Source organism: Barbus barbus, assembly GCF_936440315.1.
Source record: "Barbus barbus genome assembly, chromosome: 46".
In the NCBI taxonomy this organism is placed as follows: domain Eukaryota; kingdom Metazoa; phylum Chordata; class Actinopteri; order Cypriniformes; family Cyprinidae; genus Barbus; species Barbus barbus.
Window position 1 is genome coordinate 13,109,239 of NC_136724.1, and position 23,519 is coordinate 13,132,757.

At 38.3% G+C, this 23,519-nt stretch overlaps 1 protein-coding gene across 2 annotated transcripts in view; it reads left to right on the forward strand.

Moving 5' to 3' along the window:
* The window catches only part of LOC306864609 (thiamine pyrophosphokinase 1-like), a 77,248-nt gene that overhangs the window by 40,604 nt on the left and 13,125 nt on the right, over window positions 1-23,519 (forward strand). For both annotated transcript variants that reach the window (XM_079408724.1, XM_079408725.1), the window contains exons 7-8: window positions 285-431; window positions 2,254-2,365. In XM_079408724.1, the coding sequence (XP_079264850.1) occupies window positions 285-431; window positions 2,254-2,365 (259 nt within the window). The remainder of the gene's footprint in view (window positions 1-284; window positions 432-2,253; window positions 2,366-23,519) is intronic.

A 23,519-nucleotide genomic window follows, 5' to 3' on the forward strand; every position in this document is an offset into this window, starting at 1 on the left:
CTTGTTTGCTCATATATCTGTTCATTCATTAATTTCTTTGTCCATTCAAGACTTTAAGAACATTTACCCTTGGGTTGCATAAAAAATGGTAGGCCTGTTTGTTCATTAATTACTTAATTATTAACGCTCATTAATCTGTTCATTCATTCTTTTGGATAGTTGTACATACTCTACATACTTTTTTTTGTGTGCGACATAACTCACAATCTCTCATTCATCAGTTAATTTGTTCATTCTGTGATTTATTTTATTTATTTGTTTACTCATGTACCATTTTTTTGCAGATAGACACCATCGTAACCCTGGGTGGTCTTGGAGGCCGCTTTGACCAGATCATGGCCACGGTGGAGACCTTGTTTCATGCCCAGAAGATGACCGACCTGCCTGTGGTGGTTATACAAGACCGTTCTCTGGCTGTCCTCCTCCAAGAGGTAAACACTTCTCTCCCTATCTCATTAGCATGTACTAATCAGTGTTTGCACTCGTGTACTTTTGACATCCTGATTGCAGCACTTAATGATCAATGGTGATATTAAGCAATTAACAACTGCAGAGACACTTTACTGCCTCTTCTGCGTTGTTTCCTGTTTGTGCACTTTTGAAAGGTCACAGCTCTTGTTCCAAAAAATGCTGAAAGCATTGCCAAACATTTTTACTCAACACTGCTGTATAAAGCAAAAAAAGGCATGTGAGAGATGCGTGTGTGTATTTTATGATGCTTTAGAGATCAGACCAGCTCATATTTGCACACTATATAGTACATGACAAGCCCTTGTTTTTAATTTTGCAGACATGTATAGAAAATAATAAGACATTGAAATATTGTCCAACTAATAAGAAACCTTACAGAATTGTTCTGGCTGCATTACTTTGCATTCTGCATGAGAATATTTAATCAACTGCTGAGGCTCATAGAATATAGAACATTGAGATGATTGTGAAAATCTTAATCTATTGGCTCTTGTAATGGGCCAGAAATTTAAATGAATACATCTCAGTCTATATAAAGATGTCCTTGACTGCTTCCGTCCCTCATAAAGCAGACTTATAAAACATGAATTCAGTTCTCTGTCTGTGCAGCACTCATTTACTGCTATTCCTGGCTTTTCAGAGATGGATAAAAATGAGTTTTGAATAATCAAACTTTGAAGTTTGCACAACGCATATTTAGATTAAAATAAAACCATTTATAAATAGCATCTAACCTGGCAAATGTAATAGGTGCTAATTATTACTTAAACAATAGTTCTTGGAACATCTAGCCAGTTTGCAAGAATATCTGTAATTTTGGAAGCTTCGTCATTCATCTTACTTTTAAGTAAGTGTGTGTGTATGTCGACAACAATACACCGCTTTAGAAATGTGATAATTGAAATGATCACAATATTGAACCAGGTTGTTGAACTGAGAACAGCATTACAAATGGTGTGTTGCCAGTGCCTCTGCGGGTGAGAAAGTTTTAAAATTCAGCTTTTCTGACAGTTCATTTCTCCATTCTTGCAGGTCTGCAGTGGAGGAGCATATATGTGAATTTAGAGTCTCTCTCGGCATAATATTACATAAATATTACATTTATAAACAATTCTAAAAAATACCTGCTGCCCCAGAGTTATTTAAGATAGTTTGCTAATTTGCTTCTAAGTGAACAGGCAGACTTAAGAATGTACAGGCATACTATATTTCAAATAGTCTGAAGTAATACAATAACTTTAGACAGATGTTTAAATGGATAATTCATCCAAAAATGAAAATTCTGTCATTAATTACTCACCTCATGTCGTTTCAAACCCCTAAGACCTTCTTTCTTCTCTGGAGCACAACTTAAGATATTTTTGATGAAATCTGAGAGCTTTCTAACCCTGCATGGACAGCAACAGAATTACCACGTTCAAGGCCCCGAAAGGTAGTAAGGACATCGTTAAAATAGTCCATGTGATATCAGTGGTTCAACCTTAATTTTATGAAGCTACGAGAATACGTTTTGTGTGCAAAGAAAACAAAATAATGACTTTATTCAACAATTTCTTCTCTTCACTGTCAGTCTTTAGCGCGCATTCATGAGAGTAACACTTACTACCTTTCTGGGCCTTGAATGTGGCAGTTACGTTGCTGTCTATGCAGGGTCAGAAAGCTCTTGGATTTCATCAAAGATATCTTAATTTGTGTTTATTATTTTCCCACATCTACTAGATTTTCAAATAGAGTCTCATTCCATTCTATGACCATCTCCTGCTCTTTTTCTTACACTTACAGGGCAGACAGCACCGTCTGAATGTGAACACTGGCTTGGAAGGGAAATGGTGTAGTCTGATTCCTGTGGGCAGCCCTTGTCTAACCACCACTTCTGGACTTAAATGGAACTTGGGTGAGTCGCGCGCCTGTAGGCCACAGGTCTGTCCACCCACTCAAACACGAAGCACACACTCACATGGACATCCCAGAGGACCGTCTCCCAGTCTGCACCATCCTCTGTGCTCTATTTACATGGCCTGTCCTAGATAGGAGACATTCATTACCCCTGACAGCTCAAATCTCTAGCAAACTCCCACTGATGTTACAGTTGATGCAGTTTGTCAGGCCTAGATTTAGAAAGGGCTCACATTTACATCATTGGGTTTTAGCTTCTCAATAGCATTTGCTTTTCCAAGTGTTCATTTTGTTTCATGAAATAAAAAGGCTATTTCATCTAGGAATGGCCCATTGAGAGGAAGGCTCTCAGATTAAACAAAAGAAGAGAAACAAACAGTTTTGAGGACATTGGTTTTGTACTGTGTACCAGATATACTGCACTGTGCAATCCATCTTTACTTCAATACTAGACAGTTTTTGCTTCCTTTTTAAATTATATAAAGGAACATGGAGGATTTTTATGTTTTTCTTATATTAAATGTGATGTTTGTAATTGCTGCATGACCAAGATCACCAAAATCTTCCATTGTTCAGACAAACATATGCTTTGAAGAAACTACACACTTCACCTTTCCAAACTTTGGTCATCTAAAAGCTTGCCTTTAGTGGTTATGAATGGTTGTAGCTCTGAGTGGGTGAAAGTGGGCCGCCTCCTACGTGCATTAAATGTTAAAGGTGTGCCAAACGACTGCTCTGACTGAAGACATTAGAAGGAATAGTAATGTAGCCCAACTGTTTGCCTTTGATCTGCTAATGCGAGCTGTCAACGAGAATAATCTCTAGCAAGTTTTCTGCGGAGGCTGGGGCTCGTCGTGAAAAAGCAAGTGCCCCTCCTCCTGTTAAATCCTGCAGAGGACACAGGGGTGTTGTTGCGGTGGGACTGAAGTGACAGATACATGACTGAAAGGTTTAGCTTTATTGTTTCAGGAGCCTGCCATTTCTGCAAAAGAGAGTATTTTCCACCCGATTGTGATGGCTCTGGACTATGACCTTTGACCTTGACTTTAAAACAAACAGCTTTAATACGCTCAGTGGTGTTGGGGTTTTAAAGAATTTGGCATACTGTGAATGAAACACATTTATGTGTAAAAAACCTTTAACTAGTCATAAGTTTAGTTTCAAAAAGCTTTGACATTCTAAAACCAACATTCTTCTCACTACAGTTGCAGTTTTCACATAAATTATGATTTTAGGGGAGTATCGGTTAATCAAAACTAATTTTTGTACATTTCATTGCACAATAATTCATGACCTCGAAACACTTTTACTGTAGTACATGATTTGTAAACTATTACATTGACGTTTGCATCACATAAGCTCTGTATGTATGGCTTTTCTGACATAGTAAACTTGCTCAGTGGCTCATCTGTTACAGCATTGTACTTGTGATGAGGAGCACTCAGTATGAGTCCTGTGAAACAAGATATAATAAAACAGCTCAAATACTTTCAAATACGTTTTAGTGGAAGCAAACTAAAATGACATGGTTGCTTCAGCAAATGCATTTTTATCTTTTATCTTTGTTTGCTTTTTAACACTGTCGATTAGGTTTATGATAGGTTTAGTGTTGGTGAAACAATATTTTCAAACACAAAGTATTAACATTTTAGTACCACTCACTGGACATGTAATTTTTCAAACTGGCCTATAATAAACACAGCAACTAATGTAATAAAAATTTTAAAAGATTCATATTAATTTGTTTCAGATAAAATGGAACGTGCTATTAGCACCACTTACTTTGGGAACAACAAGCAATGTAATATAATTTTGCATGTCACAGACACATTTTTCAAATATGATTGTTAGATGCTTACATTTGAATTTAGGTTTGATTACATGCTCTTTTTATTGCTTGCTATACGTGTAACAATTTATAATAAGTTTAGTTTATTTTTAAACTACAGTATACTTAAAAACATACATACTTATCTGTTGCACGACCATCCATCCAGCAGAAGTTGGATGCAGGGGCTTTGTGGGAAAGTCCGCAATCCAGCTTCTCCAAGCTGCTGGGACAACTGGGATAAGCCTGAGGAGAGCCATCAAGGAGCTGGCGGTGGAGGCAGAGAAGGCAAGCTACTGGTTGTGGCTACGGAGGAGGGACAGGAATTGGGGCTCTGTACCCCAACGTCCCCACAAGCCACTGCCCCCCCACCGGGAGATGTACTGGGTTAGGGGCGAAACGTCCGTGAACGGTGGCACCAGCTGATGACCCTGACAGCTGATGAGGTGCGGCAGGCAGAAATGTCAAGCAGGGAACACCACCTGTATATTGAAATGGCAATGCTGGGGAACCAGTGACTACTATGAAAGTGCAGTTGGCAGCCAGGAAAGTCTGGCGGGCACCTTAACCGCAAGCTTCCCACAAGGGAGCACCTCAACTGACTACAAAACGAAACAAGAAGAGACAACCCAAAGGCCCTCCGAGAGGCGGCGTGGAAGATGGGCCTACTCTGACGGATCATACGGTAACGAATGGAACGGATAATGGCAATGAGAAGTCCCTCTGGAAGTGCACATGCAGGTGGCAGAAGGTGACGTCACTCAGAGGCTTGCGGATCCGTCAAGGGAGAATGAAGTGTGGAAGGACCAGCACAATCGCACTGCTTCGGCGGGTCAGACGGAAGGAACCCAAAGTCTGGTAGCAAACCATAGCGCAGCAGGACCCAACAGTGCTGAGAGGGCAACCTCAGCGTACGAAGGAGAAGAGGAGGCGGCAACCCTCGAGAGCGAGATGCGCACTGTCCCCTCACAAGTCACACAACCAGGAATTCAACGCAAGCATCCAGAAAGGCACATCAAGATCAAGTGGCCAAAGGCAAATATGCAAGAGGTTTGGTGCAGGCTTGATGAACACCTCAGTAGAGTGCTGCAGCATTCTTTGCGAGGAAAGGTTGAGCGCAAGCTAACCTTGATGGGAAACATCATATACGAGGAGTGCAGAGAGAGGTTTGGAGAGTGTATGACCAAACAAACCACAGCCCCAAGACAGAAAGGACAGAGGGAGAGACACATCAAGTTGCTCATATCAGACAGGCGTCACCTGAGGAAGAGGTGGAGGAAAGCAGCCCCAGAGGAAAAAGGAGGCCTCAAGCTGTTATGGGATGACCTTAAACAGAGGCTGGCCAAGCTACGCCGGGCAGAACGGATCAGGGGGCGGAGGAAACGGAAGGAGAAGGAAAATAACTTCTTCAAAGACCCCTTCAAGTATGCCCATCAGCTGCTGGATGAGAAGCGGAGTGGTAAGCTGGCCATCACTAAAGAGGATCTGGAATATTATATCAAGAGCCAGTATACGGATGCAGCCAAAGATACACCACATGGCTCACCAGGTTTTGTGCCATGCCCAGATCCCCCAAGGACCCCTTTCGACACCTCCCCACCCAGGCTGAGGGACATTAGAGAGGTCCTCAAAAAGGCCAGATCAGCCTCAGCCCCAGGTCCAAATGGGCTTCCATACAAGGTGTACAAGAATTGTCCACAAGTGACGAAGATCTTGTGGAAGCTCATGCGGGTTGTGTGGAAGAACCAGTCTATTCCAGTTGAGTGGCAAGAGGCAGTTGGAATCTTCATCCCTAAGGAGCGGAATTTCACGACCATCAATCAGTTCAGGAGCATTGGCTTGCTGAACGTGGAAGGGAAACAGTTTTTCTCAGTGTTGGCAAGAAGAATGACCAGCTTTCTCAGCAACAACCACTACTTCAAAAGGCTGGGCTCTCAGGTTTTCAGGATGCATTGAGCACATATCCGTGATCTGGGATCAGATACAACATGCCAAAAGAGAGAAGAGTGAATTTCATGTGGTGTGGCTTGACTTGGCGAACGCTTATGGCTCAGTACCACATAAGCTGGTGGAGTTTCCAGCGTGTGTAATTACCATCATAGCCAAGTATTTCAGCAACCTGCGCATGTGTTTCTCTCTCGATGGCCGTATGACTGGATGGCAGCAGTTGGAGGTCGGTATTGCCATGGGCTGCTCAATATCCCCTATCCTGTTTGTGGCAGCTTTTGAAATCATCCTCATCAGAGCAAGACAGATGGCCAAAGGGCTGAGTTCACCATCAGGAGGAAGACTCCCGGCGCTGAGAGGGTACATGGATGATGTGACAACCATTCTACAGACAGCTCCATGAACAGCCCGGCTGCTTAAGTGCCTTGACGAACTGATACAGTGGGCTAGGATGAAGATTAAACCCTCAAAGTCTAGGAGCCTTTCAATCAGGAAAGGGGTGAGGGACGACAGGACTGTGTTCACATCAGGAGGGGAGAAGATACCATTGCTGGAAGAGCAATCCGTCCGAAGTCTTGGAAGGCAGTATACTTCAGAGCTCTCCGACAGACAGATGGGGAAGCTGGTACAGCTGAGAGAGGGGCTCGGAAAAATCAACAGCAGCCAGCTTCCTGGAAAATTGAAGGTATGGTGCTACCAAGTCACACTTTTCCAGCGTGTATGTGGCCTCTGAAGATGTCCGAAATACCATCATCCCTGGCTGGCAGGATGGACACCATCTCCAACAACTACATCAGGAAGTGTTTGGGCCTCCCACGCTGCTTCTCTGACGCAGGTCTCTTCGGCAAGAATGCCCTTCAGCTTCCTTTTGAAGTCCATCAACCTCGGATCCAAGCAGGAGAAGACCCGTCTTGTATTTGAACTGAGGGAATCCAGGGACGAAGCAGTGAAGAACGCAGAGGTGACCGTACGCACTGGGCATAGATGGAGGGACCAGCAGGAGGTCGACCAAGCCGTTAACAGGCTACAGCATAAGGAGGTCGTGGTAAGAGTCCAACACAGCCGAGCAAGGTTGGGCTGGGGAGAGCCAGTCCAGTTTTGGTCCAAAGCCACAAGGGAAGTCCATGGTGGTGGAAGAGGTCTCACGAGTGGAACAGGACCGTTACCTCATCAAGGCTGTTTCCCAGGGCAAACAAGGAGCATGGACCCGCTGGGAGGGCACCATTAACAGGGTCATAACCTGGGCAGACATCTGGCGAACTCCGCAGTCGCGGCTCAGCTTCCTTGTGAGGGCAGCGTATGACACCCTCCCTTGTCCCCGAAATCTCTCCCAGTGGTTCGGAAGTGAGGACAAGTGCCCCCTGTGCAATAAAGCCAATGCAGGCCTTCAACATATCCTGTCGGGGTGTAACGTTGCATTGACGCAGGGCCGCTTTAGATGGTGGGATAATCAGGTGCTGAGGAAGTTGGCGGAACAGTTGGAAAGATGTAGAGTCCGGGCAAATAGCTCTTCAGATCCCCTGCGGCCAAACATCCCGTTCCTCAGACCAGGAGAAGGCGGGCAGAAGACAGTGGCGGGGAGGACATGTCTGCTCACTCCTGGAAAGGGATGAGAGATGCGTGTTGATCTGGGCCACGCAGCTTATCTTTCCAACAGAGATCACCCAGACAACATTAAGGCCAGACGCTGTGGTGTGGGCCATAGTGGCCAAGAAGGCCCTAATTATTGAGCTGACTGTGCCATGGGAAGAGGGAATACCAGCGGTGTCAGTACAGGGGGTGGTGGGGAGACATCCCCACAAGCCAAAGGTGCACTGGAGGAGGTGCGGCAGGCAGAAATGTCAAGCAGGGAACACCACCTGTATATTGAAAAGAATTAAAATTATATATAAATAGTATTAATATCAATAGTGTGTGGTAATGTGAACAATACAATTATCTTTACGCAAATATATCTATCAATGAAATGGTTATTGTTTTATTTTTAAATAAAAAAAACACTGACTGTTCTACAAATTGGTGAAATTTTTAAAGTGAGATTTCTAGAAGCTGCCTGACAGCTCAGACAGCACCCCATATGCACTTTGAAAAAGAACAAGTAATGAACACAAAAATTATGTAACATGCATATTTGTCGCATCTCTTGGTGCTGTGTTTATTAGTCCTGTTTTGTCTCATTACACTCAGCTCTTGCCCAGACTCCCTTGAGTCTCGAGTGTGATAACAAGAGAAACATTTTCTGAGAGATAAACTACCAGTAATCACTTTTGTAATTTCCTGTATGAGTTCCAATAATTCTGCCTTTGGGGTTTTAGAAAAATCTAGTACAATGGAGACCAGTTCCTGGGTAGGCACTGTTTTTGATTTGTAATAGTATATATAATAGAAATGTATCACAGTTGACTATTTCTTTAATTTTAGCAGTTTATTAGTTTTTGAAAATCCAGTTTTAGTCACTCACTCTGGAAAACGCATTTACAAGCTACAGGAATGAGCTTTATTAAACAGATTTACCAAACTAGTTAATACTTACTCTGTTTAATCTTTGTAAGAAGTATTATGATGAGTATGATCCATACATATGTCTATTGTATATTGAAACTATTTTCTTTTTTAATATGTTTTAAAAATGTGATTTCCTGGGATGGCTAGAAACATTTGTCATTATAATAATAATAATTTCTAATTATTATCAATGTTAAAAAACAGTTGTGCTGCTTGCTTAATATTTTTGTGGAAGCCAAGATACATTTTTTCAGGATTATTAGATGAATTAGAAAGTTTAAAAGAATGTTTGAAATATAAATCTTTTGTATCAATGTAAAAGTTTTGACTATCACTTTTAATAAATGTAATGTGTCCTTGCTAAATTCATTTCTTTCAAATTAAATTATTTTCAAAATATAAATGTATTCGCTTTGCTACTTTGTAAAAGCTCAATTCACTTAAAACATTTGACTCTTCTCTCACCTTTTAATTATTCCCAGTATTTTGTGGATTAATCATAACCACAGAAGTGTTTATTTATACATTAGTGAATATTTCCAGATAACAAGTGTAAGTTTATCTTCTCATAATAGCCTGAGGCTGATGTACAGTTAAGTTCAACGTAAGATAATTCTGCATGTTTTGACTGCAGTTACTCCATCCAGTGCCGCCTCCTGGGAAAAAGACCTGCAAAGACACTTAACCGCAAGCAACTTACCACCAGCAGCTAGATGACACTTATAACCCTCATAAACAGTGCTCATACACACACATAAGGGACGGCAGATTTGTGTATGTTGAGAAGAGTTCCAGAGTATGTGTTTATAAAACCTTTGGGAATATTTTAATGAATGCATAACAGAAAAAATACCAGGGTGAGGTAATCATGATGAGCTGCAAAGGAGAAGCACCACAACTCATGTGTTACAGTTATTTGAGATAACAAGCCACGAAATATTCAGCTACACTAAGGGCATGACTGCTGTTTTCTCTGAAAGTGTTGGCCTGCTCTTACTCAAACTGAAAACTGAGAGCTTACAGTGTTTCATTTGGTGTTGAATGTAGAATTAATAGGCTGTTGACCTCAATGCTCAGTCCATGAGAAAGACACATTAATTTTGCCATTAGCCATATTTTCTTCTTTAATTTTTAATGCATTTGATGTGTAAATATTGAATAGTAATATTTACCTCAGTATGTTTTTGCTATTGTGCTCTAAATGTTGTTTTTGTTCTTGCAAATGAACTGCATAAGATTTTTTTAAAGACTTTGTAAACTTAGTGTTTGGAAAGTTTAAGTTTGCTGTCTATTAAGACTAAGTACTATGGATTTCATATTGTTGCATCTTCTATGAGTTTTGTGGCTAGGGAAATACGCAAGCCCTTGCGATTTGAAGAATTTAATTAGCTTTTTGGCTCGAAGCATGGTGACTTATGGGGACATGTAAATAATTGCTAATTAGATTTCATAACTGCTTTAGCTCATTTAGTGCTTTTAACGAAGTCTCTTCTAAGTTGTTGTGTTAAGTGATTAACTTGTAGTGTTCTAATATAGATTTTGGGCACTTGATTGAAAAAAGTAGCTTGTGGGAAAAACTGCAGATGTGCAGAAGTGTACTGAAAAAATATAGTTCCGTTTGTAGCATCTAAGTTTGTGGTAACTAAGTGTTCCACAACTAAAGGCCCTGTCACACCAAGGACAGTAAGTGTAATAACTACATCTAAAAGTTTTAAAGGGGTCATCGGATGCAAAATTCACTTTACAAGTTTGAACATAAATGTTTGTTGGAAGTGTGTGTACACATCAATTCTATAATGATAAAAATCCACCCAGTGTTTTTTTTTTTTTTTAAATCCCTATTTTAAAATCCCCTTTCCCAAATCAGGCTGTTCCGAGAGCCCTGTCAGAATTACATAGTTCTGCACAGGCCGCTCCCACGATAGTTGATTGAAAAGGCCGTCTTATCTTAGGCCTGCCAGTGAGCTGAGAGCTGTCCGCCATTGTGTTGACTCCGGTGCACGGGAAGACAAGATGTCTCCGATTAAGCAATTGAGGTGTTTTTTGTTGGATGTAATAATGAACACAGCAGTCATCATTAACTCCCGACATCTGAGCCGCTGAAGATGCAGAGGATTAATGTTACTTTCATTTTGAAGGGAATGCGCCTATCTCTGATCTGCCTAAATGCATCTATGTTCGCGATCATTCGTGATCCGCAGCTTCACCTACAGAAGTGAATATAAGGGTTTTTTATGAATGTTTGCAAATCGCCTTCCCTAATAACGTGCTAGTTAGCCAGTTTCGGGCTAAAGTAAACAGTACTGCTCGTCACCCCACGGAAGAGAGGGGCAGGGTCTGCAGAGCTCATTAGCATTTAAAGCAACATGGACTAAAATGGCTTGCTAAAAACAGATCTGATTTTGACATGGTAAAATATGTGTGTTTTACACTAGCATTGAGAAATTTGAATCAAAGTATGTTATAGATTTTTCATTAAGGCCCTAAAGAATCATATCAACTTATATAAAATGGACATCCGATGACCCCTTTAATAATCGTTGTAATTCCAACTTGGTGTTGCAGCTTGTTTCCATTGTGTTGTGCTAATTTTGTTGTGTTGCAGCTTGTTTCCATTGTGTTGTGCTAATTTTGTTGTGTTGTGGCTTGTTTCCATTGTGTTGTGGCTTGTTTCTGCTGTGTTGTGGCTAATTTTGTTGTTGTGGTTTCTTTCCACTGTGTTGGGACTTGTTTCCATTGTGTTGTGGCTTGTTTCTGTTGTGTTGTGCTAATTTCGTTGTTGTGGCTTGTTTCCATTGTGTTGCGGCTAGTTTCCATTTTGTTGAGCTGATTTTGTTGTTGTGGAGATTTCATTATTTTGTGGCTTGTTTCCTTTGTGTTGTGGAGATTTTAATGTGTTTTGGAGATTTAGTTGTGTTGTGTGCACTACTGATTCACCATAAAGGGGCCCTCACATTTGCCAAAAATGAATAAGCAAGCCCATTTCAGGTGACAAAATGTAATGCAAAAGTAATATAATGCACTACTTTTCATAAAAAGTTATGTAATTACTTACCTTTTTATGGGGTAATGCAATATTGTAATGCATGACTTTTAAAAGTAACTTTCCCCAACACTACTCATAACGATAACTGTCTCTATAAAGTTTTAATAATCATTGTAATTCTATGAGTATGGGGAAGTCCACATAACAGCTTTAATGAAAACAGAGGAACAATGTCATTGGAATCCTTTTCAGAATAATTTTTTCTAGCTGAACAATCATAGCCAATCAGAATCCATCCCATATATAACAATATATAATAAAAAGAATGTTATTTTATGTTGGCGTGAGTGCTAGTTTGTTATATAGTTATCATTGTAGTTATCTTTTGTAATGTGAATGAGCCTTTATTAAATAATTTGAAGGCTATTGAGCTAGTTACTAAAAACTGATCAGTGTAATGAAATCCTTAACTACTTGCAAGATCCATATGCGGAATTGTTTTGAAAGCAAGATTTTAAAAGAAAATAGAGATTTTGTTTGACAAGTAAATATTTCTTAAGAGAGCAGAAGCATTTCTCCAGAGGCGTTTCTGCTGAGGCTGAGTGATTCATTCAAAGCTTTTAGCTCTAGTGTTGTTCTCTAGTGGACTTCGGGGTTAGAACCTCATAGCGGCGCTCATTCAAACTTTTTGATTCAGCTGTTGTAGCACAAGCCAGGATATTGCTTCCCTCCTCTTCAGCAGCACCTCTGCAGATGATGGCACTTGCAACAGAAGCCCTGCTAACCTCAGATCACGACACATCCAGCACAAAGCGATGCTGTAGAGACCCTTCAACTCAGATGGTCAAAGCTCCTGCTGCCTTACTGTATACGATTTTTGTGTCCGCTGAAAAGCACGCTTTCTGTGAGAGATGTCATTGAAGGCAGTGTCTTCCCAGAGGTTATGGGTAATTCATTAAAGGCTGTTTAATGGACGCCTGCTGTGGCCCTGAGTGATTTAGGACCTCAGACTCTCATTCTTGGTAATAGCTGCAGAATGGGATGGCTTTACGGCCCATTACTATTCTGCTCCCTTGATGTTGCTGTAGGGGTAGATATCAAGGCCAAATATTAAAGTTAGTCATCAGGCCAGGGAAGGAGCCACATTTCGAGAGGGTAATCCCGACGGCATTTTGACTTTTGACGAGAACTTTGTAGAGCACTGAAAGGGAATCTCGCCAGCACCTGAAGAGACTTATAAAATTTATACCAGCTCAGTCATGTAGCACTGCATGTACTGTTCAAATTCACTTTGAGTCTTAGAAAACAGCTGATGCACCTCAGTTCATTAAAATTAAGCGACTACATTTTGCGTTTTCCCGTGTCCTATGGCAGATAATGAGTTTGCTTAACATTTTGTCACTGTTTTGTTGTTTAGAGTGCTTTTTAACTGCTTGTCATACTGAAAAAATATTTTGTGAAGCTCCTATAGCTTGCGAAGATACACAAAATAAAGTAACAACAGCAACCTTTTAAAAAAAAAAAAATGTTAAAACATTAAAAAAAATTATATAATGATACGCAAAATAAGAAACTAAAACTGCCAGCAGGCAGCGGTAAATGTCTTATGAGTAAGTAATTTAGTCAGCCATTGAATTTGTTCAAACTGCTGATTCATTCAGGAATTAAGTAAATGACTCTCTTTATGAATGGGCCATTGAATCATTGGTTCACCCAATTCGTCCAAAACGCGTATTCATTCAGATAATAAAAATCACCACTGTGTTGTTAAGAGACGCACAACAGTTCTGCTGTGGCTTTATCAGTAATATTTTCGCTTAGTAAAATTAAGCAAGGATAATATTGTAGCCTATCTAAAATATAACAAAATATTAACTTCTTATTTACTGAACTGTTGTTTAAAATCACATTTGCTATTCGAGACAAAAACAGCACTGGTCTGATATTGCTCTAACTGCTTGTATGATATCGCTTATCATTTAATGTAAATATGAGACAAAACTTATACAGGGGCATTTTGTGCCCCACTATCTTAAATTTTAAGGGCACATAACTGCATTTTATAGGCTACATCACACAGAGAGTTGTAACCCTTGTAGAAAATGAATCCTACAAAAATATTTATTTTATTATTTAGCTTTTAGGGAATCACTCTTTTGTGTGATTAATTGTTATTAATCAGAATGTACAACTTATGCCTTGTTAACGACTTGTCCAGCAAGCATTAATAACAGCAAGTTATCTTTTAACAGGTTGTTTATTTCATTCGTGGCCAACGATTAAAATAAATCAAATAGTTAAATTGAGTTAACTTAGTTAGCTCCTAGCTGAGCGTAGGTAAAACGCGATCTTTTTGGCAAATAGTTACGACATGTTAAATCACATAACACAGACAAAAGATTTCTTAATAAAGTCAAAGTTTTATTCACTATTCTAACACAACATTAACTAGACAACATAAACAGACATAAACACACATTCGTTGCAATGAATTGTTCGGATCTTAAGAGAGTCTTAGGTTCTAACTTAATGCTCGTTTTAGCCTGAGGAAACTCATAGACAGAACCATGCTATATTTAAACAGCAACAGAGAGGAATCCCGGTTTCAGTCAGTAAAGAGATTTTGCCTTACTTTGTCTTTTGCGTTCGGTTCAAAGTCAGGCTTTCTTCGGTTCAAAGAGTCTTTCCTTCAAGTGATGTCCGTTCTTTGCTCAGCTTGAGACGGATCGCGTGCGGATAGGCTGCTCAGGAGGTCGTGTGACGCGGTTGCTCTTCAGTGGTTGGTCGTCTCGTTCTGACGTAATGACGCTCAGGAAGCCGATTCAGGTCTTAGCTTCCAATGTTAAAGTTCTTTCAAAGTTTAACTGAGTCTTGGTGTTAGTTGCTTGGCTCCGCCGTGATGTTTGCGGCCAGAAGCCCTTTTGCAGCGTGAGCAGAACGAGAGACTCGCAGGCGTGCGTGTCCTCCTGTTGTTTTCAAACGCCAACCGAACTTTCAGGTTGTGCATCCGTTTTTAACGGGCCGATTTGGGGTCTGCCTTTTGGGCGCGTGGTCCAATCGCAAGTGTAGCTGTGGGCGGAGCCCCGCCCTGCGTAGCTGCGTGTTTCGCATACATTATCTGGTCAAGTATTTTATCACATAAAAACTTATAACAGCAGACTTCCATTCGTCTTGTAAATAGGCGTTAAAGAAAAACAGATAAGATTTCATTCATACCACAATATTATTATTCATTAAATCAGCTTTCATCCGAAACCAAACAGTAGCCGTTTAACAGGCACCAAAATACAAATATCCTTTATATTCGATTTCGTAGTTAAGGCATTGATTAAACGATCCTAAATAATCAGAGCATGTGATAATGAACAACTAGTACTCAGGAAGATTATAAATTCTGGAAACAGATTTACCATAGATTTAAAATAATGCAACAGCTTATAAATGTCACAAACACACACTTCTTAATACATGTATAGATATCTTGTATATAGTGTTTCTTTTCTCGAGTATATTTTGCTTCAAATAGCAGAAACAGTATAACTTTTGTTCCCCTTTTAAGACTCATTTCTAATTCCAAGGTGTGGTTCTCTTTCTTTGTTTCAATAGCAACATGGACCAGTTGAATTCCTTTGTCTGTTTTAGGGAGCGCAACAGAGAAAAAGGCGCGCGTTTTCAGGAATGCGCGTGATAGCCGGGTCATAAGGTCTTTGGTTCGAAAAGTCTGGAAATTGTCTTTAGTTCGAGCCGATCGTAAACACGTCATCCTTTGTGATATGTCCTTGAATTTACTGCATGAAGTCTGGGGGTATCGAGAGGAGTTTTTTCCAGCACTGACGTTCTGTTTTCTTTGAAAATGACCAAACGGGAATCTTCTTCGTTAGATCATGGTTTTATGGCCCAGGAGAAAAAGATGTCCATTCCATATGGCGTCAGACTGTCTGTTGTTATATGTGTGCGTTCAGACCACTCCTTACACCCTGCATCATGTTTGTCAACTGTATGAAATGTAAGATGATGTAAAGGTCTTGGGCGGTGTGGGTACCATTTTTTACAAAAACAATTAGCCTCATTTAATAAATAAAATATCTTATAGGATAACAGGATAATAGAATAAAAATTTTAATCATAAATGTTCACTAAAACAACTAAACTAGAATACACTCTAGTTTATATAAACACAGAGTTCTGGCATGAAACTCTAGATGGCGCAGTACGACTTAATCTGACCTAATGACATCATTATCAAATGGCACAGCTGATTGGTTTTCTCCTGTATCTGTAGCCAATGAGCTCGCTGCTCAATATTCAAATATATGACTAGTGCTTGCTGTAGCAGTTTGCAGCGTGCTTCAGAAACCCTCCATCTTCCCCAGCTCCACCTGTATAGATCTGCTATGAGGTGATTGATGTGTGGGTAATTTAATGTATGTTATATTTGCAGCAGCAGTATTTCTTACATGCTCACAGCAGCATGTTGTGGATGTATTGGCAGTAGCAAGTCTCGGTACTTAGCAGATCTATTCCACCAAGACCAAATACATTAACATTGTCATGTACATTACCATGCCAATCCCTCAGAGAGTTGTCATGACAGCACTAAATTTATTATTGTAAAAATATATATAATTCATATAACAAAGTAGCATGTAACTAAATATTCTGCTTTAAAAAAAGACCTAAAGTTGTTTGTTTTGATTCAGTTCATTTACATGAGCTGTTTGAATGAACCGATTCATTAGAATGAATTAGACTTGTTACTAGAGAGGCTACACTATTTTGGAAACACTACTTAAAAATATAGTAAAGTTTTGCTACATTAAATTAGTTACATCTCACTGTATTGGTATGCAAATCACACTGTTAGCATTTACTGATAACTTTCCCCTTGACACTGTTAGGTTGAATTTGTGTTTCTTTGTTGAGGGAGGATTAAATCTGCAGGTAGGGGAAGCAGAAAATTAAGGGACACTGACAGACTTCCTTCTGTTCGTGTGAATCTTTAATAGATGTCACACTGTTCTTCTCAGAACGACTCAGCATGAGTTTGTGTAACTAGGAGTTTTATAGGATGGGCAAAGCTTGACATTTCAACCATTTGAAAGCTAATGCCCCAAACTTTTTCAAGTGAAAATAATATTACTTTTTTTTCCTTTACCCAGTCCTTCAAGTGAAATATTTTGGAGCTGTTGTGATGATAATGTCATTACTTTCCCAACAGGAAATAAAGAGACGTTATATAACTCTCAAAATTGTTGTTCACATGCTGTCCTCTGCACAGCAGTAGTGGTTGTATCTGTTAGTTATGAAGGCCTTGAAGGTTGGTCACTATTTTATAACATACTGTAATATGCTGTTTTGCTCTGTTTACACCATATGATAGATCTGGACTGTCTTCCGGACTGAAACCGTGTTACGATCCCATAAGATAAATTACCATAAACATCTCAGCAGGGTGACGTAGAATAGTTGTCGGTGGGGTGTTTTTACAGAAGATCGGTCAAAGTGAATGTTTATTGTGATTACTGTGGTTAAAGCAGGGCATTTATAGCTTTGCTGTCAGATTTCAGTTATTACCAGAAAGACCTCTGAAGGACAGAATCTATTTAGTGTTTTTTTTTTTTCATCGCAGGTAATGAAAGGACAGCTTGTCTCCTTTTTGCTTTTATTCACTATCTCTCTTTTACTCGCTCTCCTTCTCGTCACCTGCTCTTTCTCTCTCTCTCTTTCGTTTTGTTTTGTTCTTTAGCTTTTCCCTCAGCCTGCCAGTGTCTCAAAGGACAGAATAAAAATTGTCTGAGGGGAAGTCAAGTGAGTCTTCAACATGGTTTGCAGACCTGGAAATAAAATGATAAATCATCACTAAATTATTTTCATATTTCAAGCAATAATTTTTTTATTGTGGTATTATTTATTATTTATATAAGTGATTGTTTTCTGCATTGTAATGGACTTTTTTTTCTTCTTTGGCTGTATAAAATAAAAAAATAAATATAAAAAAAAAATCAGTTATTCAGTTATTTTAAATAAAAATTACTTTATTCAGTTATTGTAAATAGAAATATTGTAGAAAAATATAAATGTAAAGTCGGCAATACTAAAGCTCCAAAAGTATCAAAAAATGTTATTTCAAAATTTAAATTATGAAAATGAACATGTTTTATGAAGAGCCTGCATGCTCGAAACGTCACACGCTATGCAAAAAAAAATTAAATAAATTTTTTGATACTTTTGGAGCTTTAGTGTTGTCATCTTTACATTTATATTTTTATACTTGTTTTTTAGTCGAACACCCATCTGAGATTGATGTGTGTGTTTTTGTTTGCTTTTTGTCAAATAGAAATATTGTCAAATCAAAATAATATTTATTTTATATTATTTTATTTAGAAAGCTGATGTGTAATAAGACAGTGTACAGTCAGCTGGACTGTATTCCCTTTTAGCAGCTTTAGCAGTATAAAAATAATAAACTAATAACAAAAAGAAAAGCCATTTTAAATAAAAATGTTCATTTAAACAATAGTTAGTTGCTGTGTAAAAATCCAGAGTACAGTCAGCTGGATTATATTCCCTTCAGACAGCCTTTAGCAGTATAAATTATAAAAAATAATCATTTTAAAATTAAAAATAACAATAATAATGTTATTTTACATAATAACATTTTTTACTCAAATCAAAGAAAAATTCCATTCATTCATTCATTCATTCATTCATTTACAATGTAATAAACAAGAATGAACAATCAGCTGGTTTCTATTCCCAGTTTGTAACAGCATAAAATAATGAACTAATAATAAAATAACCCATTATTTTAAATCTATAAATAAATTATATTTTTTAAATAAATAATATGATTATTACTGAAAATATTTTATTTATTTATTTGGTAAGTAAATAAGTATGCCTTGTAATAGGGCATAATGTACAGGCAGCTGTTTAATTCAGGCAATACAAGACTTCTCCGTCATGTGGTCACTGAAACAAAATTATTTAATATGTATTTTCCTGACTACCCATGCAAAAAATAAAGTGTAATTATTTTTTTGTAGTGGGCAGGTACCGGGACAGCAAAAAAAATAAAAAATCCACAGCATTTGTGTACATGACAAGAAGCCCATTCTCTCACTTCTTGTCGCTATGTACAGCAGTTCATCTGTCTCACCTTCTAAAGCAAAAAACATGGAGATTGTAGGTTGGAAGTCGTGAAGCTCATTCGTGTGGAATAATGGCTCTCAGATACCTCTACTCCAGCTCTGTCAGATCGACCAGCATCAGGGACTGACCGCAGAGTGGAACACCATGCAAACATTACCCATTCCTGTGTAGACAGGGGGTGCATGGCTGAAAACATTAGTATAGATGTAAGAGGGGAAATTGAGACACATGGGAGCCGTCTCTATGTGTGCGAGTCGCACGTATGAAATGAGAGAGTGCTGGGGAGGAAATAGAAGCGAAGGCCGTTTATGAAAGAGGATCTATATTCCTCACACAGATGGACACAGGAACAGCTATTCTCACCGCATGCTGCGGTGATATTTTACCAAGACGTAAAACTTCTGTTTTTGTAGGTGGCACTAAAGATTAGCACTATCTCCATGGTGAAAGTGTGAGATGTGTTATAAATGAAAAACAAATGATGCATCATGTAGAGCTGTAGGCTAATCAGACTCAATCAGCCAATTTGAGCTAATTTAAGTGCATATATTTGATCATGTCTTATCAAATCAAAAACATTTTTTGTGATTAAAAAATATGAGCCACAGTGGATGAAAACTTGGATGCTAACTTCAAAAACATGATGAATACCAAATCTTCAAAGAATGCACAAAAATATGCTTTTATTCTGCCTGCTTAAAGTGTTGTCCTTCATTTATTTAAGCAACTTTGAATTAAAGTAACTTTTACTGTTCATTTAAAGGGGATGATCTGTTTTTTTTTTTTATACAAACTATAACTTTCAAATGATGCAATTTATATAATTAAATAAAAGCCATATTGTTTGACAGAAACAGTTAAGCTCACTCTAATTTATATCATTTGGAATGATACAAATGTAGTAAAGTTGGTTGCTTTGCTACTTTGAAATGCCTCACTATATTGAAATGTATGCTAATCTTACGGTTAGCATTTACTGCTAACGCTCCCCTTGACATTGTTAGGCTGTATTTGTGTTTCTTGGTTGAGGGAGGATTAAAGTGGAAGCAGAAAATGAAGGGACACTGACAGACTTCCTTCTGTTCATGTGAATCTTTAAAAGACGTCACACTGTTCTTCTCAGAACGCCTCAGCGTGAGCTTGTATAGGACGGGCAGAACATGACATTTGACCATTTGAAAGCTAATGCCACTCACTGTTTATAGTTAAAATGGGAGTTTTAAAGTGAAAGAAGAATAAAAATTTATTATAATCAGTATTATGTATATCATTTATGTATTTAAATTGTACTTCCATCCCAATTTCATGATATGATTTGTATGAAAACATACAATTTTTAAAAAGGTCCACAACTAAAAAATAACGCTCAGTGAAAACATTTAAATAAGACTGTACAAATTCATGGCTTGTTATAACATTTTCAAAACTTGTTCTGAAACCAGATCTGAATCACATATTAATTAAATACCCTTAATCATATTAATTTTTATAAACATACATTATTAAATGTGTTTAGTTTTGTTTTTCATTTTGCACTGATTCTTAAACCAGCCTTTTTTGTGGTGATCATAACTTGTTAAAGCTGTTCTCCTTTTCTGAAAATGGCCAAAAACTCTCTTAAACCATCCAACAGACCAGCCTTATTTTTGGCTGATCAAAGCATTTTTACATCAAGGTTAACATGTTAGACCTAAAAGAAAGTGTTACTGAAATTATACATCCAATTGTTTGGCTTTTTGAGACCCAAACACAGCAATTTATGAACCTTTTTGAGCCAGTAATCAACTTTTGCATGGCAAACACCTCTCAAAATGTCTTTGGAAAGCATAAAAGACTAGTTTACAAGGTCATTACTAGAATGTAGTCTCTATTGCTCTTGTGATGAACAAGAAAACATAGTGTTACGCTCTCTGGCTTTCATTCTTTGATGTGTCCTCTAAAAATAGTCCTTTTTTGTCAATACAGGCCAAAACAACCCAACTTCATTGATTTTGGTGTTTTGTCTGCGGAGAAAAGCTGGGGGAGGAGATAACGGAAAGGTTGGCCTTTGATATTTTATAGTGTGATCTGACCAACAGGTCCACTGAGACCAAGTGAACATGTGCAGGCTGTGGAGTGTTTTTAAAAGGGTCATTTGAAGGTTTTCTTTTAGTGTCGTGGTTATAATAGGCTGGTGGTAATCTCGGTTTCTGCCATGATGGCGGTGACCCTCTTTCTGTCGATGGCTCTTTTCGGGATAGTCTGTGCTCCTCAAAACACAACCCATACTTTGTGAATTGAGAAGCCGATTAAAGACATTTTCATGGATCAAATTATGTTGATGGGTTTATAGGATTTTGGAGGTAAAGCAGGTTTGCCGTAATCACCCTACAGCCGGTTGACTTTCCAGGTCATCTGTTAAAAAGTGAGAATGAAATTCAATATTTTCTAATAAATGATCAAACTGCTGCGTATACTTCACTCCGGGCTGCTCCTGTAGATGCTAATCTAACTGTCATAATATATATGAAAATTTATGGAGTGCAGCTCAAATGCAAACTCAGGAAAGATGGTTGTTTTTATAATTAGTCTCCTTCCTTTTAATTTTAATTAAAAACAGCTCAATGCCAGATTCTTTGGAAAATCACAATAATCTGCATCATGCATCTTAAAATAACACACTCACACATTTTCTGGGATATTACTATTTTTGTTTTGAATGTTGTTTTTCAATTTTTAATTCCATTAAATATAGTTTTATTTTATTTCTAATTATTGTCAAGCCATTTCCATGTAGTTTTCACTCTGATTGTTAGGTTTCATTTAGTTTTCTCATTTCAGTTTATTCACCTTTAATATATACATGGAAATATTTTCAAAATATATACTGTATGCGCGTATTTATATATACATAATAAATATACACAATACACACACATATATTATGTAAACAAAAACTTTTATTTTGGATACGATTAATCATGATTATTCATTAGACAGCACTAATATGTGTATATATATATATATATATATATATATATATATATTAGAAATTAAAAAAACACTGCTAAATTATTAAAACTAACTAATATTAAAATTAAAACAAAATGTAAAAACTGATGAAAAATATTAATTAAACCTATAATAATATCTCAATGCTAAAATAACACTGCTATTATTTGTTTTTTATGTATAAGTTAAGTTTAGTTATATATATATATATATATAACAAATATTTAGTTAAATTGGATATTTAAGTTATCTCAACAAATTTTTAATTGTTATAACTACAGTTGGGCAAAAAAGTATTTAGTCAGCCACCAATTGTGCAAGTTCTCCCACTTAAAAAAATGAGAGAGGCCTGTAATTTTCATCATAGGTACAGTTCAACTATGAGAGACAGAATGGGGGGAAAGAATCCAGGAAATCACATTGTAGGATTTTTAATGAATTAATTGGTAAATTCCTCTGTAAAATAAGTATTTGGTCACCTACAAACAAGCAAGATTTCTGGCTCTCACAGACCTGTAACTTCTTTTTTAAGAGGCTCCTCTGTCCTCCACTCGTTACCTGTATTAATGGCACCTGTTTGAACTTGTTATCAGTATAAAAGACACCTGTCCACAACCTCAAACAGTCACACTCCAAACTCCACTATGGCCAAGACCTAAGAGCTGTCGAAGGACACCAGAAACAAAATTGTAGACCTGCACCAGGCTGGGAAGACTGAATCTGCAATAGGCAAGCAGCTTGGTGTGAAGAAATCAACTGTGGGAGCAATTATTAGAAAATGGAAGACATACAAGACCACGATAATCTCCCTCGATCTGGGGCTCCACGCAAGATCTCACCCCGTGGGGTCAAAATGATCACAAGAACGGTGAGCAAAAATCCCAGAACCACACGGGGGGACCTAGTGAATGACCTGCAGAGAGCTGGGACCAAAGTAACAAAGGCTACCATCAGTAACACACTACGCCGCCAGGGACTCAAATCCTGCAGTGCCAGACGTGTCCACCTGCTTAAGCCAGTACATGTCCGGGCCCGTCTGAAGTTTGCTAGAGAGCATTTGGATGATCCAGAAGAGGATTAGGAGAATGTCATATGGTCAGATGAAACCAAAATAGAACTTTTTGGTAAAAAATCAACTCGTCGTGTTTGGAGGAGAAAGAATGCGGAGTTGCATCCAAAGAACACCATACCTACTGTGAAGCATGGGGGTGGAAACATCATGCTTTGGGGCTGTTTTTCTGCAAAGGGACCAGGACGACTGATCCGTGTAAAGGAAAGAATGAATGGGGCCATGTATCGTGAGATTTTGAGTGAAAACCTCCTTCCATCAGCAAGGGCATTGAAGATGAAACGTGGCTGGGTCTTTCAGCATGAGAATGATCCCAAACACACCGCCCGGGCAACGAAGGAGTGGCTTCTTAAGAAGCATTTCAAGGTCCTGGAGTGGCAAAGTAAATGGCAGGCAAAGCCCCTTATACTTAAGAGCGGCCACGTATTAAGTGTTTCTTGGAGGTTATAGTACATTGACGAATGATCATATGACAATTTACATACACCATGTGACCTGTTTATGCGAAAAAATCATTTCCATTGCACTTTTGCAAAATATTCCTTTTTCACATTGCCTGAAAACGTTTTTGCGAAATATGGGCATTTTTGCAAAATTGATTCGTTTCCATTAGGCATATTTTCAATACGCAATTTCAATTTGCGCAATTTGAAGGATAATGGAAACGCACCTAA